This window comes from Stegodyphus dumicola, chromosome 3 (assembly GCF_044657685.1).
Source record: "Stegodyphus dumicola isolate Sdum_Otavi_A_Nest chromosome 3, ASM4465768v1".
NCBI classification, from domain to species: domain Eukaryota; kingdom Metazoa; phylum Arthropoda; class Arachnida; order Araneae; family Eresidae; genus Stegodyphus; species Stegodyphus dumicola.
The window spans coordinates 202,641,793-202,659,052 of record NC_140770.1 but is presented as its reverse complement, the minus strand read 5'-3'; the positions used below and the strand labels follow the sequence as shown (position 1 = coordinate 202,659,052).

The window sequence follows — 17,260 nt, the reverse complement described above, 5'->3', positions numbered from 1 at the left end:
TTTATCACTTTCAGATTTTCTTCAAGAATTTCTTATTAATTAGTTGCATTCTTAATACAGTTGAGCAATATTATATTTCATGCTTATGCATGTAGATTTCAAAGCATCGCCTTTTATTTGGATTTACCAGTTATGTATAGAGATTTATTAATAAAATGCATGTTGTGGTTCTAGATTTGCTTTCAATACTTGTATACAAATTATTAATATTAGAGATAAATTATTAGTAAATAAAGATAAAGCAGAAATAAATTATTAATATTACAGATTTGAAAGAAGTATGATGATTCTGAAAATGAAAAAAAAAAAAAAAAATCAGTCCATTTTTTCTACACATGGAACATTGTTTTGTTAACACTTGCATGTCTTTCTAAGTACAGCTTTTCATTCGATATTTAGTTATCAGATAAATCTTCCACAAAATATTTTCTCTCAGAAGGTTAGGCCATATGTTTCCAAAATGAATCCTTTTAAAGTTTTGTAGGTGATTTCATTCCATTGTTAATTTTTTTCAAGAAGGAAATGTGGTTGCAGTCGCAACTTAAAAATTCCTTCAAAGCTATTTCATTTTCATTTTGTGTGCTTTATATGTGAGCTTCCTATTTGATTATCAAATGGATTTCTCTTCCAATCCAACAAAATAAATTTCGTGACATTGGAAAGTCATTAACAAAACTGATGTCTACTAATTTCAAAATTCATTAATATTTGCAGGATCGAGGATATATCCTGAAACAGCATACTGCACTAAAATCTGGAACTATTTTGCACAATCCAGGCTGGCCATTTTATTTGAAATTAACTTTGTTTTCTAAAAATCAAAAGATAATAATAATCAGTTGCTTTATGACATAGAAGGCCACAATTTACCATAGCATGACAAAGAATTTAGTGCTTAAAAATAAATTTTAATAATTCAAGATAAAAATTCAATAAAAATTTTGGAAGGATCTTGTTTTAAATTGATACTAACATCCCGACTTTTCCATTATTCTCAAAGAAGCTGATGTAACTATTAGATTCAATAAACTGTAATATTTCAGCAGTTCAAAACACTCATTTAGTAATATTATTTCACTTCTATAACTGCTGCAGTTGGGGGGAGGTAAAGTACAGAAATCAGTAATAAAACTCAAAATTCATTGCAATACTTATTTCAGCAATTTTCCAATGAAAGGAAATTATTCAATGAATGAATTATATAATGACAAGTACACGATTTTTCAAAAAGTAAAAACTAAATATTTCTTCTTATTTTAATTGATTTGGGATAACTTTTATTAATATGCAAATACTATTAGGTTCACACACTTCCTTTCCATAAAATACCTCACATTTCTAGCAGCAAATATCCATTATACCTTAGATTTTTCTAACAACTCCAGGACATTTCCTGTTATAAATTTCAGCAGAGAGTTTCTATCTTTCACATAGATCAAATGAAATTAATATGTATAGTAAATTCACATACGCAGCATATGAAATTAATGTATGCAGTTAGTACTGAAGTATTGTAAAAGATGATTTCAGTTATATGCAGATCAAGGAAAGGTTACCATTTATTGACACAAAAAACTAAACATAAACAGTTTGTATAATAAATGGTACATTTTTCTGAAATCTGCTAAAATATGTTCCTCCTGCCTCCTTTATCATAACCTAAAAATTTTTTAGCAGCTATTCTTACTATTCTGGAGACAATGATGATGGTGACGATAAGGCTTTCAACTCTAAGAACATCATACATTTCAAATAATACTCAATTAATATAAAAAAGGCATAAAGAAAATATATTTATATACAAAAATTCTTACAACATACAATTAAAAAAATGCAGAGATATTAAGTAATATGAATTAAATAATAACATTTATAAAATGACATACCAAACATCTTATGAATAATTTGATTTTCAAAAGAAATTAACAGTAAAAAAATTGCATTACCTATTTCATCATAAAGTTTATAGCATTTCATGTTATAAAATTATTAGCTTTTCATTATGTTCAGAAACATTTGATATTAAACACATATCACATATACAGTTATATATAAAAGACTGTTAGCTTATGGTGAAATGAAATATAATTATGCTTATAACATATTTAACATAAAAAAAAACACTTATGTCAAAAATTTTAAAGCACTCCACTACTAAGCTTTCCTGAAGACGACAATTAAAATTTATTTGACCTCCGAACACAATCTATTAAAAGAAATAGGTAGCTTACAAATTGTTTGACTTTGAAGTTAAATTTTCCCATAAAAGATCATAAAAATTGAATTAATTTACTGCATACTTTCAGCATTTGCCATAAATAAAACAAAGTAAGTGTCAGTTTTAAAAGAATAAACTGGAAAGTAACAGTTAAAATGCATGTTTGATTTTAATAACTGAATACTCAACTGAATTTATTATACTAAATAGATAAAATATCATATAAAATCAATCAGTAACACAATGGAGAGATATTGTTTACTGTAAGGCAAATAACCCTCATTCTATTTGGAATGTACTAGCTAAGGGCTATGGTTCATTCTCTTCGTTACAATGCAAATAACTCTCATTTCATTTGAAAAAATTTGATTTGGAGCTACGGTTCTAACCCAAGATTTTATTTAAATTCTGAAGCAGTGTAATAAATTATTAAGCAATTATTAATTACTCTGAAGAATAAATAAATTATTATTCTGAAGCAGCACAGATAATATTCAAATGATCTTTCCAATAATACCTGAAAGTTAATTGCATCTTCCCAATGATCCCAAACACTTTAAGAAAAGTGTGTACACCTGCTTTTCTGTATACATTCTTGATATTAGAGATGACTTTTTTTTTATTCATAAATAAGAACAAAGGAATGGCATTAGAAGGGGCTAGAGTTTCACTAATTGAAACTGTATTTAACACTAAAATCCTCCAGTTGTGGAGGATATGCAGATGCCTTTCCAAAAGCAAAAAGAGCCTTGAGATTTTCTTTTCTTCTCCAGTTATTTTTTCACATTACAGATAAAACCGTTACTAAACAAATTCCCTAGTTAACCAAAATTTAAGATCTGAACTCCACATTACATTAAAACTGCTTTTGTGTGCACAATTAAGTTTTTATAAGTTTTTTTAATAAGTATGCTAGCATCAATTTTATGTCAAAGAGTCTACTATTGTTACCACATAAAAGAGTTAGCATGTCTTTTGAAGACTTGTGTCTTAGGAAGGAATTCTTTTCATTCATCATGTAGGTTCTCTTTAGTATTTCCTTTCAGAAAAGATGTCTTGCTTCAGTTGAATACTTTACCAGAAATAAATCATCTTTTTCCACACAGTTTTTCAATTGCATTACAGAAGTTTTGGTTGCAACTTTATCTGCACAGGTGGCCTTCCTGTGCTCTTTTAAACTGACTCTTGCTTTCTTGAGCACCAGGGACATTTCTTGTAATGCCATTGTACAGATGTCTCACCTTCTGGCAAATAATGGCTTCCTTCACATTACCACCAGATTTTTTTTTGGGGGGGGGGCTACTAAACAATTAAATGATTTTCCATTTTCATCACTTCTGGCAATCTTCTATTCAAAAGGCTTTTTACTCCTTTTCACAACATTAGTTTCTTTAATGGCTTTTGTGTTATGCATTACATTTAATAGGGTCTACATTGTCATACAATGCTCAGCAGTCAGGTATGATATATGTGTGACAATTTTAAATTAATATTAAGCTTCTTTTTCATTTCTATCATAGAAATTATGACCTTTCTTAGACTTTACACACTAGTTACTTCTTTTAGTGATTTTATACGTATGAGTGTTATTAAAAATAATATAAAACTAACTCAAAGGAATTTTAAAAAACAGATTAAATTTATGAGAAGCTCACTGAAAAAGAATTAAAAGAAAACTAACTGAACAATCATACACTTGACTGAGCAGGCGGATAAGATAAACACAATTCAACCTTAGAACTTTTCTTTTCAAGTTTTGCAATAGATTTATTTATTTATTTATTTATTAAATGTCAAACCATTTGCGGTCCAAGGATACAGTTCACGTAAATTCTAATGTGCAAATGCCATTACCGTGATAAACTTTCTTACAGATACGATAAAAATGGCTGCATTACTAAAAACTGAGCAGATGACTGTGATATAAGGCATCCTGAAAAATAAGCATTAAAATTTAAAAATCACACTTTAATACCACTTTCTGCAATCCAAAATATTTTCCTTGGTGCATACAAAATTAAATCAATTCCACAATGCGATTTAACAAACTAATTGAGAAATTCAGTTAAATACCACAAATCCATTTATTAGAAACTTCGTTATAAATTTGGTAAGAATTTAGTAAATTATGCTGATGCTTCATAAAAACATATATTATAGTTGAACTTTAAAATTAATTCTCAAATTATAGCTTACAAATATTAAATGAATAAATTTGCATTTTAATAACTCTTCATGTTCAGTATACCTGCAGTTACATGCAACATATAATAAAATTTCCAACTACACAAATAAATACATATAATTCATAATTAGAAAAATTCATAAGCAAAAAATAAGTGCATTCACAGAAAGCATTTTATTTATTAAAATACAGTATATAATAATAAAAAATATAAACAAAACAGTTAATATCAAGTTAAAAAAAAACCTTTGTAATAATTTAAACTCCTCAAAAATGCCAAATACTTGTAGAATATAACATTTTTTCAAATATATTCCCAACCATATTGCTATCCAGTTTTCCTTTATTTAATTTTTTATTGCACATTTAATGTAACAAGCTGTTTAATGCCCCATTATAAAAGCAGTCAACACAAAATATACAAACAAATTTTCACAGGAAACTGATACACATCATCATAAAAACAAAATGTATTTTAACAGAGTTATAGGAAGCATGGTAAAAACATTAAAAAAAATCAATACAGCTACAAAAAAACTGGATTTCAAGCTATTTGGCTCTCATCAGGCAATCGTAGGCATGGGAATATATTTGAGGATGACTTTGCTGAATTTGTTATTTGAATATTACAAAGTATACAAGCATATATCAACATATAATTTATGAATTTTCTGATCACAGAGATTTAATACCAGAAAAAGAAATGAATTTATACGATGAACAATGTTTAAAACTTCTGTTTAAGCACAGAAATCTTGACATCTGAATTTCTCAGAAGATATGTTCAAACCCTAGATCACTAAACCTCTGTAAAATCTCCAAGCTCAATTGATGACACTGTGTGACTTTCACCCCTCCCAAATAATGCAATATTTTTTAATGCATGTGCAAATAATTATTCCTAACATCATTACACAACATTGGCAAGTCCCCCCTCCAAAAAAAAGCAAATGTTCTATGTCCTGATATGTAAAGTATTCGAATAAATGTGTTGCATTGAAATATGTATGATGCATAACAACATAATGTTTTCCTCTTTGTTAGCAATCTAGAGTTAAGAAACAACTAAGGATTATACATTTTTTCAGTGGCATTTGAGAAAATGTATAATCCTTAAAAACTGGAAAAAAAACACAGTAAGCATATCTGATAACAAAAATAAATAAATGATTTGACTGTAAATGTTTAAATGAAAGATAATTTTCAGAAGATATTAGTATACATTTACTCCGTTCAGGAGACTAGCACAATTGATTTTTAATCATGAATCATTCCAGTGACTGTGCTATTGCCTCATAACAACACATCCAGACTTGCTGAAAACAATGAAGGAAAATATAATTATCTATATTAAGCTAAAACAAATAACAGATCCAAGCTAATGTTCTTCTATCTTAAAACATATCATCTATACTTCTTTAAAGATTTTTATTACGTAAGAATACTGTTAATAATCCTTATATATAATAGGTTGTTAGAGAATACTGCAAATGAGAGAACCTCTGCTCCATGAATTTTGTTCTTTAAGCATTCTGCTGACTGATGCAGATGAAAGGATTTCTTAAGATGTCAGCTGTAACTGATTTTGTTATTGCTCAGCAGTTATATTTTAATTATTAGGTACTGAAGTAGGATGAACATCAGAAAACATGCTTTGGATGTTGTCAAACAATAAAACTATATCAAAAAGGAAAGAAATAGAATCAAAGATTTTTGGAAGAAAGACCAAACAACTAACACAAATTGAAGATTCCCTCTGTGAGTAATTTTTAAGAGCAGATGACAATTCATTTTAAAAATTAAAATGCTCTTAAAATTTTCCATTCATAACTCGATTGATTGGAATTATTATAAATATGAAAAAAATTGACTCACACACAAACAGAAGCCAAACTATACTTTGTTTCCACATAAAACTGAGTTTAACAACTATTTGCCTTCTGCAAATTTCAAAATAAATTTCATGATTTTATACTTAATGCATATACTTCTAAGGAAAGAACTCAAAGTTCAGATTTCAGGGCGAAAGTTTAAAAAGCTATACTAAAATTTCTTTAATCATTGTACCAAAAGTCCCATTCCAAAAACAAATCATGCTGACATGCTGTTAGGTGTAATGATTAAATAAAGCAAATCATAAATACTGGTGTTATAACATGGTTTAAATTTTCTTTGCATTTGTGAAAACAAATTAATTTTTCATATCCTATTCATTAAAAAGAAAGATGAAGATAATTTCTTTATGTCCAAGTATTAATAAAATCATTTGAACTTTGAAAAATGTGTAATCTCACACTGACTTAAAATTCCAATAATAATGTCTTGATTCTTAAAAATACGATATTAATAAAAGTTTCCCAACTTCCAAATCAGACAACTTATATCAAATTTATGCAAAAGAAATCGTAGCTAAATCAACATTACTATGTTATAGTTCATTTATCAAAAGTTTGACAGTTCATTTCAATGCATATGCTAACATCTGGCAATAAATATATACACATTCTAAGATGTACACTGCAATAAGTATAAAAATCCAGTTATACAAAAATGACATAAAATTATGGATGTATCTAAAATGCATTTTAGATATATAGCTTAGAGAATCTATTAAAAATATTGTTTCTGAAGAACTCTCCAAAAAGTTATAAACACAAATAAAATACAATTATTTAAGTAAAAAAGAAAATAATAAAAGACAATCATTCAATACAAACTAATTCAAAATTACCAAGTAATTAGCAATATGAATCATCTTTGCCTGGAGTTTAAACACATACAATTAAAAAAAAATTATTACACTTAGACTGATAGACTGACAATCTAAAAACGTTTTACATCAATTTAAAGAAACACAAAAATACCAGAGTTACAAAGTATTAATTTTTAAATTAGCAATATATAATTCCAATTCCAACTACATAAGTTTTGAAATATTATTTCCAAATGTACAAGAACTAAAATAATGTTTATATTTCTTTTCTCTTCCTTATTTTTTAAATCTACTCAGTACAGCATGATCAACAGCAATAAAATAGTGGCAGTTAAGCATAAAAGCTACATTAGATACTTGTTAAACTGTGAATCTTTAACTTCCGAAAATTTTATTGCAAGAAAATTATTGAAATATATTAAAATATGAGACACATACAGACATATATTACTGGCAATTTAGGCATAAAGAATATGATACCCAATTTAAATATTATAAAAATACCAAACAGCTACTTCAAAATTTAACAGCTCCTCAAACAGCCAAAACATTCAGAGATAAAAATATAACATTTAAAAGTTCCCATGATCTGTTTGTTTAACATAAAGGTTAAAAACAGTAAAAATGAATAAAGATCCTCCTTTTATATTTTAGAATCCTACTGTGGCAAATAAATGCCCTCCTCCCCCAAAGGAAAACGTTACCAAAACTTTAGTCAATTTAACTAATACTCTTTAATAAGATTGCATCTCAGTATACATAAATAATGAATATTTTGCTGCAAATAGGTTATAGCATTAAATGCATGTATAGATTAAGTCATATACCATAATGATAAATGTATAAACGTTTTACTGATAAAATTATAATTGCATATTTTCTTAATTTACACAGCCTTGATAGATATGATATGATATTAATACTTAGAAAATAAAATGCTTTTTACATAGTTTAAAATATAAGATTTTAGAAAAGAAAAATAACTAAAATCCCCTTCTATGCATATTTAAAAATTAATCACATACAACCTAAAGCATAAACTATAATAGTAATAAATTTCAAATCAACAGGAAGAAGTTAATCAGTCTGATATAGATACTTCCGATTGTTTCTTAAGTATGCTCACTATATATATTTATTTGAAGAATACCCATCTATACCTTAAAATGGGTAAAAGAAAGTGTCTACCACCTTATTTCTCAATATCAATACATTTTTTTTTTACGACTGATTCTTGTTCAGTTACAATGTATAGCACAATAATTAATAAAACTTCAAATATGAATCTGAATTCATCATAAAATAATAACTATGAGGTAAACAGCACTTTGTTGGAGGAAATGAAAACTCATTCAGTATTACAAATACTAAGTCCCATTCTATATAATCTAAGACATATATTAATGGTATAAATACATAGTCAAAAACATATAAAATTACAAAATATATACACATTAATATTGCATACATATATTGCATAGTAGCCAAAAAGGAGTTTGGCATACTGTTCCAGTGTAAAATGTAACTAGATCACAAAATCTCATAGTTGATAGAAAATAAAAATTTTAATATCAATAAAATTTTACACAATGAATTCTAATATTTATCAAAAGTTATAAACATGGTTACAAATATATTTCCAAAATGTATTAAAAATAATTAAATGCTTATAAAAACAACAAAAAAACTATATATGAAGCCTTGAAAACAATCTAAGGTGATGTATTATTTTAGATGAAGCCTAAATGATTTAGTTTTTAATAAAGGAAGGTAATATACTTAGCATTCATCTTTATCATTATTACTATTATTTGAAATATGAAAAACAAACCTTTCTGAAATAAGAGAAATTCAGAAATTTCGCTTTTACGATTAATGCACTATTTAATTCATGGTCTTTTTAAAGTTTTTGCTTTGTATTTAAGTAAAATAATTTTATAAATGGGAATTTCTAAATGATTATATATAGTTAAAAGAAAAAAATTAAAAATTAAATTCAGTATTCATTCATTTTTCAATTAAATGTTATTAGCCACATAGAATAAAAATGAAATGAAATTAAAAACTATTGACTAGGCAAACTAAACTAATAACTTTGTACTGAAAACAGGATATGGCAACAGACAATAGCAAGCATAAAATGAAACCAAGAAGAAGAAAATGATGTGCTCAACAAAAATAATGAGAAATATTAAGTTTAAAAAAACAAAGAATACATCAAATACTTTTTTCTCATAAAGGATAATTATCAGTCAAGGAACAATCAAAAAAAAAATATATAAGATTACAACTATATATATATATATATATATATTGTTACAATTAAATGACAAAACTTGATATTTTCATAAAAATCATACAAGTCGAGATTTCAAAAATGCCTTCAGAAATATATTATTTTAGGATATTAAAATTCTCAAAAATAGTGCAGATAAAAGCTAGTCAAAATATAGCCATATTTAGTAAAGATACGTGTTCTAAGACATAATAAAAACCTCAACTTTTAAAACTATTTGGGATTGTGTACTTTGCGTACGTGAGATTGCAGATGGTTTTTCCAACAAAATGCTTTAAAACAAAATTTGCACACATATTTTTGTCTCTGTGAATCATGGATTTCCATATGTCGACGAAGTGTAGTGACATCATAAAAATATTTTCTGCACACAGGGCAAAGAGGTCTTCTCGACATATCTTTTTCTAGAGGATTCATCATGTCAGGCAAGACATATAAGGTATTTTTTGATGTAAAGTACTCTGCAAAGGAAAGTATCAAAATAATTATACATAAGGTTTCTATTCATTATTAAAAATATTTTGAAAATAGAACTTAAAGATTATTTAAAAAATATTTTTCTACTCATTTCTAAATAAACATAATAACAAAATAGCTTAGAAATAAATTTACTACTTAAGATATTTCTGTCTTTTTTATACCATTCACTATTACTGGCTACCAAAAAGTTCTTGTCTAAAGGTAAATACTTTTAAGTTTAGATAGAGATATATTAAATAAAAACTTAAATACAACAGAAAAAAAAAAAGGTATGTTCAGCTAACAGTAATTGTAAAACTCCTGCTAAAATATAGGAACTAAAATGCTTTTAACTTAAATAATTTTTAAGTAAATAAATAGTTTTATGACATAATATTAGAAAAATATTAAAAATGTTTTTTAAATATTTCAATTTTCAAGTAATACATAATTTAATAAATACACATAAAATAAATCACTTAATAAAGTTTGATTTACATCTGCCACAGATAATACAATAAAAGCATAAATTTTATATGTATATAACAAGTACCAATATGCAGGTTAAACAAAATAGAAACAAAACCAATTGGGTGATAATTAAAATTTCAGTTATTTTTTCCTATAAATCTACTTAGGCATGATCATTAATTTTACAAATCGCAAGCTCTTCAATCAATAAAATTAATAAATTAATAACAAATACATATAAAAATTATTCATTCTTTAAATTACTCACACACAAGTTACAGCACTTTTAAACCTAAAACATACTTTTTTTTTAGCTACTCTTCTTGATAATGTTTAAAAATGCAACACATCAGCACTGAATAATATTTTTAAATAAGAATAAAAATATATAAAACTATGTAAAATTTTTGTAATTCACATTACTCAAAATATTAAACTTTTTAGGATAATGAAATTACTCTACATAATTAGTTTGCAAATAACTTTAAAGCTTTTGAGTCATAAATCTATTCAAATATAATCACTAAGATACTTCAACTTTAAGATATGATATACACTTTTTAAAATTTTTACAAGAGTTAATTGCACGCTGAGAAATTCTGCATTTTGAAAATATGCATTTATAAACTTACCATATAAGATCTACAAAATGATGTCAATGACAATCAGTATGAAAGTAACATTTAAAAAATTGTGGACATTAAAATTAAAAAATTTAATTTCCCACTATGAATTTAAAATTAAATACATAGAGATTGTTGTTTTGATAAAAATTACATTTAATCAATATTAATTTAGATTACTGTAAATTACATTTACAAATTTAAGCTGCATTTTTAATCAAAGTATATTTAAACTGCTCTGGTTTTAGAACATAACAATAATTTAAAAAAAAAAAAAAAAAAAAAAAAGTTGTCTAAATAACAAGAATGAGCAAGGATTTTCACATACTGGATAATAAAAAAATTATATATTATAAATTCAATTAGCTAACTATTTGCAGTAATAAATTCATGGCTATTTTTCAAGCACTAGTAAAAATTCTATAGGAAGAAACTACACAAGAAGAAATTCTGAATATCACAGCTTGTACATGCTTCTACAAATATGATAAAAAGCAAGAAAAATTAAAGTATTTATTTAACAAAAAACATTTCACAGTTTGAAACCTAGTAAACATGACAGTAGCTTTCAGCACTTTAGAAGCTGTGGAATTTTACTCATTCTTGAAAACTATAAATGAATTTATTAGCTCAAATAGCAAATTGATTTTATAATATAATATTTTCAATGAAGAAAAATATTAGAATTCTGGTAAATTACAAGATTCCGCTTTTGCTTTACAAATAAATTAAAACCTTGCTTCAAAATGTTTTCTTTATTTCTAAGATCTTGGAGTTATTATACCTAGGAAAAACAGAATTGTGACAGAAATATACATAAATAAATCATGTGATATTGAATCACTAACCACAAGAGGGAAAAGAAGGCCAACAAAGAAATGATGATTATCAAGCAGATCACTAAGGGAAAAGAAAGCCTGCAATGAAATGATGATCATAATAGAGTAGTTTCCCATAAAATTAGATTCACTAAAATAATCTTGGCCAGAAAAAATTTTTAATGTATGAATTTCATAACAAAAATATTTATTTTTAGGTCTATTTCATAAAATAGCGCAGTTAATAGGGAAAAGCATTTATTTCATATTATAAAGCAGTCAGCTGGAAGAGTAAGAAGAAATATATGCAAAATTAAATTTCAAACAATCAAGCTAAACTGCTCTGTAATAGTTTGATGTGAAATTTTACTTATTTGCAAATGTATACAACTTTTAAATTCTTCAAAGTTTATAACTGCTGCATTTATAAGCACTCTCTGAGGGATCCACATCACATTCCAGAATTCAGAGATAAATAAGAGTGCAATGAAATTCCTTTTGGGCAAATATTTATTTGCATATCTCCTTTGAAAACAGACATGGCAGGTTTTTTTATTTTTTTTTTATTTATTTTATTTTATTTTATTTTATTAAGCATGCTATCATTAAAAGGCAGTTTCAGATAATGAAATCAGCAGCAAACTCAAGTCTACATTTAATGTAATGATTTATTAATATGCATATTTTAAAATAAAATCTACATAGTCTTGTGTATGCTTATCATATGCATGATATTTCATTTAGAAATACTGAGGGTAAGCAAGTGACATTATGTGAAATTTATTGCACTAAAATGAGATCATAACTGATAGGATACTGAACTTTATTTCTGCAGATTCCACAGCATCAGCTTACTTCAAATGCAGATAGGCATAAATGATTCATTAGGTAATAAATTAAACAAGCAGTAAAACTATCGAGGTAGGAAAATTACATAAATTACAATAACACACAGGCGCACACACACACATATATATATACACACACATATTATGTAACATAAATATTGAGACAGAAATTTATAAAATTAACAATGTTTAAAAAATGAAAAAGTACAGAAATAACTACACAAAATTTAAAAGTTTGACACACAGTGACTAAAATACAGGCCATGTACAAATACAAAAATACAATTAAAAATATACAAAATCAGGCTAGAAATAATCTAGTAACTAGGCAACTTTCTAAACACAAGACATTTTCCATCATTCTGTTCAAAGAGAAATAATTTTTAAAAAGGAGGACCTACAAATTGATGATCAAATGCATATTAAGAGCAAATGGAAAAAACTCTAAATGAAATTTTTCGGAGAAATAGTTAAAAAGGAGAAATAGTTAAACATGAAAAATCTATAAACAGGTAAAACTGGAAAAGAGGGAGTTAATTTAAAAAGAATATTAAATAATGAAATCTTTGGAAAAGCAGTAAAAATCGAATCAGAAACTAGTTACTTAATTCAAACTGCAAAAATATTTAAAATGGAAAGTCTACACATCAATATAATGTTTCTCTCTCTTTCCTTCACTTTCTAGCTATTAGTGGATGTAATAGTTCAGTGCAGTATTTCAGCACTTCTGCAGTTGAAAATATGATAAAACTAAAAAAAGTTTAAAAATTGATATCGGAAATATCTTGTATGAGTTGACGTTTTGCATTCACTTAAATAAAGTATATAATGTTCCATAACACACACACACACACACACACACACAAAAAAAAAAAAAAAAAAAAAAAGAAAGAAAGAAAGAAAGAAAGAACATATTGTCAAATTTATCGGAGAATATTCGAAAACAATATTTTGAAGGAATTTATATTCAACAATCATTAACAACTGGTTAAAAATAAAAAGAGATTTTGATAATTTTTTTAAAAGTTTACCTAAGAAAATACTCTGAAAAATTTACACTTTAAAATTTTTTGCGCATTATCTACATGTAATAAACAAAAATAAAATTTGCCTTTCTGCATAATAGCAAGCAGAACGGGAAAGACCAAACTTTCCCTTCTACTTTTTAAAAACAAACCAATCAATAAATTTTAAAGGGGAAAAAATATATCTTTTAATGTATGTCTGAATATTTTTTTAGATCCTCAATTACAAAGAGATTCAAATAGAACAATTTTTTAAAAATTTGAAACAAGATTTTTAATAGCTCTGAAAAAAAAAAAGCATACTATGCTACTAGGCATTTTAAGGAGAAAAAATTTAGTTTCAGTCATTAGAAAAAGCTGAGATAAAAAAGCATAAAATTATATTTGCTTAAGATGTTTCCCTTATACCAATGTAGAAGCATAATTCACCTTGCATACAAAACATTTAACCTCATTTGCATAAAAGATAGTGATTGATCATCTACACGAGACATTCAAAGGCACTTCTGAAAAAGAAATTTCAGATAAAGATATTTTTCTATGATATATATAGAATGCATACATTGATACTGTTGATAGTACTTACTCTAAAAGTGAAACAGTGTATCAATTTTATTACAAATTATGTAATATAAATTTAACCATCTTGTTTGTATTATAAATTAATTAATAAACCTAAAATTTTAAACATCAGGTTTCAACAGTAAATTAGTGGCATCAGAAAATAGAATTTTCTTATGAAAACTAAATGCATAAAATTTTGTAAAGCTGAGAGATAATTTTAGTCAAGGTTCTCATATGAGTATCTATGGTTTTTCAGCTAAATAAGGCTAACATATATATTTCTAGTACCCACAATTATTGCTTTAATTTTTCCTCAGAATTAATATTAATAGGGGGATCAGAAAAAAGGTCGCTTTCTTACATTAAATTCAAATGAATAAACTTTTAACAAGTTTTTATTTTTAATCAATAATATAATCACTCTCATTATCAACAACCTTTTGCTATCTAGTGTGCAGATTTTCAATCCCAGATCAATAAAAATCAATTGGTTTTTGAGTAAAATAAAATATCTCGAGATGACATTTTGAACACCATCCAAATATTCAAATTTTTTGCCACTAAGAAAATGCTGTAGGGATCGAAATAAATAGAAATCCAAGGGTGCGATATCGGGCGAGTATGATGGATGACCCCAATTCATTATTTTTTTCCAGTATTCCTCTTGCACAATGCAATCTTCCATTGTCGTGTTGCAGAATGACGCCTTTTATACTGACAATTAGCGGATATTTTTCGATTAAAGATTGGTTCGCTCAATTCAATTGTTTACAAGAAAGGTCTGCCTTAGCAGTTTGTACAGGTTTCAGCAATTCAAAATGAACAATTCTGCAAATACTCCACCAAACACACAGAAGCGCTTTTGGGGGATGTAAACCTCTCTTTGCAGTACTTCATGGTGATTCATTTGGAGAGAGGCTTCTGCATTTTGAATTATCATATAGAACCCACTTTTCATCTCCAGCAATCAAAAGATCAAAAAACGGTTCTATATGGTGCCGTTGAAGCAATACATTGTATGTGATGCATTGGTTGACTTTGTTACTTTCAGACATTACAGAAGATCCAAACAACCTGATCTTCTTTAAATGTTCTTGGATGATCGACTAAGGTTGGTCAAGGGAGTTTGACAGTTCCTCGATTGTTTGACATGAATTTGCTTCCACTTCTGGCCTTAGCCTGTTGTTGTCTAATGTTGTTAGTCATCCTGATCACTGAGTCAGAGAGATCAAAATTACTGGATTTGAACTTGGAAAACCATCTTTGGCATTTATGAATGCCTAATGCATGTGGATAAGCATCGCAATGTTTTTGGTCGCAAATGTTGCATAAGCATACAATGCCGGATATGTTCTTCTGGTATTTGGCTGGCCATTTCACCCCAAATTGAAAAAAAAAAAAAAAAAGTTTAATATTTAATTATTTAGAAGTGAGCAAGTCAAAATGACCTTAAAATGACTTTGGCATGCCTTCGAGATACACAATGAGCTGACAAATGACAATTAAATATTGACGTGTGCAGAAACAACATAACTTTCTGGCCTCCCTGTTATTTCTCACTTTGAAGGATTTTTAAATAGCTATATAAAATCGAGTTTTCTAATTCTGATTTGGTTACATAAATAATATCAGTAAATTTAAACATATTGCTAATGTAGAAATTGATAAAAATCAAAAATTTCAGGGTTAGGATTTTGACTTCACAAAAGAATTGCTATACTCATTTTATCGGAAGGCAATTTTATCTTTATTCGGTTATGATAGCAGAAATTCAAAAGACAGTTTTAAGGCAAACATATCTTCCATTAAATAAAGCTTTTCAGAAGTAAAACCAGGTATTAGAAACAGACATTTTAGACGTATTTACTTCATGAAAATTTTGACAATGAAAAATAAAAATTGTTATATATTTTATTACCATATATACTTTAAAACTGAGGCAAGTATAGAAATTAAAAATGGAAAAGAGATGTAGATAACAGAACTAAAACTGCTTGTCAATTTTAATCATTAACTTAAAGAAACTAGTAATTTTCATTAAAAAAAGGGATATGCTAAAAGATAATATTTAATTTCACTTCATAAGATACAGTAAACTAGATAAATATTGAACCAAGTTAAAACTGTGCAGAAATTGATTTAAAAAAATAAAAGGAGCGAAGAAATTAAAATATTTCATAAAAAAATGAAGTTATGTACATTTATGAGCAGAAAAGTAAGTAAAATAAAATTATTATTTTCTTATACATGTTATGGTTTGTAAGAAAGTTTAAATAAATTAATTCTAAGGAAAACTATTTACAAATACAGACATTATCTATCAGAAACAAATATGAATTTATAAAGAGAATAACAAGCATAACATAACAGTTTTCAATTTTAACACTTCATAACAAGTATCATTATCTGGCACAGTTATAGTTGTACTTGCATAATATTCATAAGCATTAGTTATAAAAAAGCACATAATTGCATTTTATTTTTCACCTATGAAAAATATAGCAATTGAGTCGATTTCAAAGAAATAAAATAGATTCATAACACCTGCAATGAAAGAACAGCTTTTATGGGAATCATACAGAGCAACTTTAAAAAGAGAAGCACTTATCACATATCCCAAGTAAAATACTGAAGAATGTTAGTGTTACACATTTTATAAAAAAGACACTGGAATTTCAATTTTTTAACCATCAACTAATGGACACCAATTTCAAATAAAGGAATAGTATCACAAAAGATATATCTAAATCACAAAGCTTTTTGCAATCAAAGTGCAAAATAAGTGATGACCAAACATGATTTCCTTAGTTATATATCACAAATTTACTTTTATTATACTTATTGATTAAAAAAAAAGTTATATTTTGAATATAAAGGTGCACTTAAATACTAAAAGAATTCTTGAGGTGCATATAGACATATAGTACCGTGTATCCATTTTGCTTCAGTTAAAATTAACGTTCTGAATAACATTTTCACTCGGGCAAAAAATAATATAACGGGGGGGGGGACTGACTGTTACAGTGACATAATTTTTGAA

At 26.6% G+C, this 17,260-nt stretch overlaps 1 protein-coding gene across 9 annotated transcripts in view; it reads right to left on the bottom strand.

The window, feature by feature from the left end:
* Window positions 1-17,260, bottom strand: part of LOC118204383 (uncharacterized) — a 281,241-nt gene that overhangs the window by 181,490 nt on the left and 82,491 nt on the right. The window contains exon 5 of one of the 9 annotated variants that reach the window (XM_085813770.1): window positions 4,740-9,873. The exons of the other annotated variants lie outside the window; for them this stretch is intronic. Coding sequence (XP_085669896.1) covers window positions 9,626-9,873 — 248 coding nt within the window. The 3' untranslated portion in view covers window positions 4,740-9,625. Of the gene's footprint in view, window positions 1-4,739; window positions 9,874-17,260 lie in introns of those variants that run through there. 9 annotated transcript variants of the gene reach the window in all.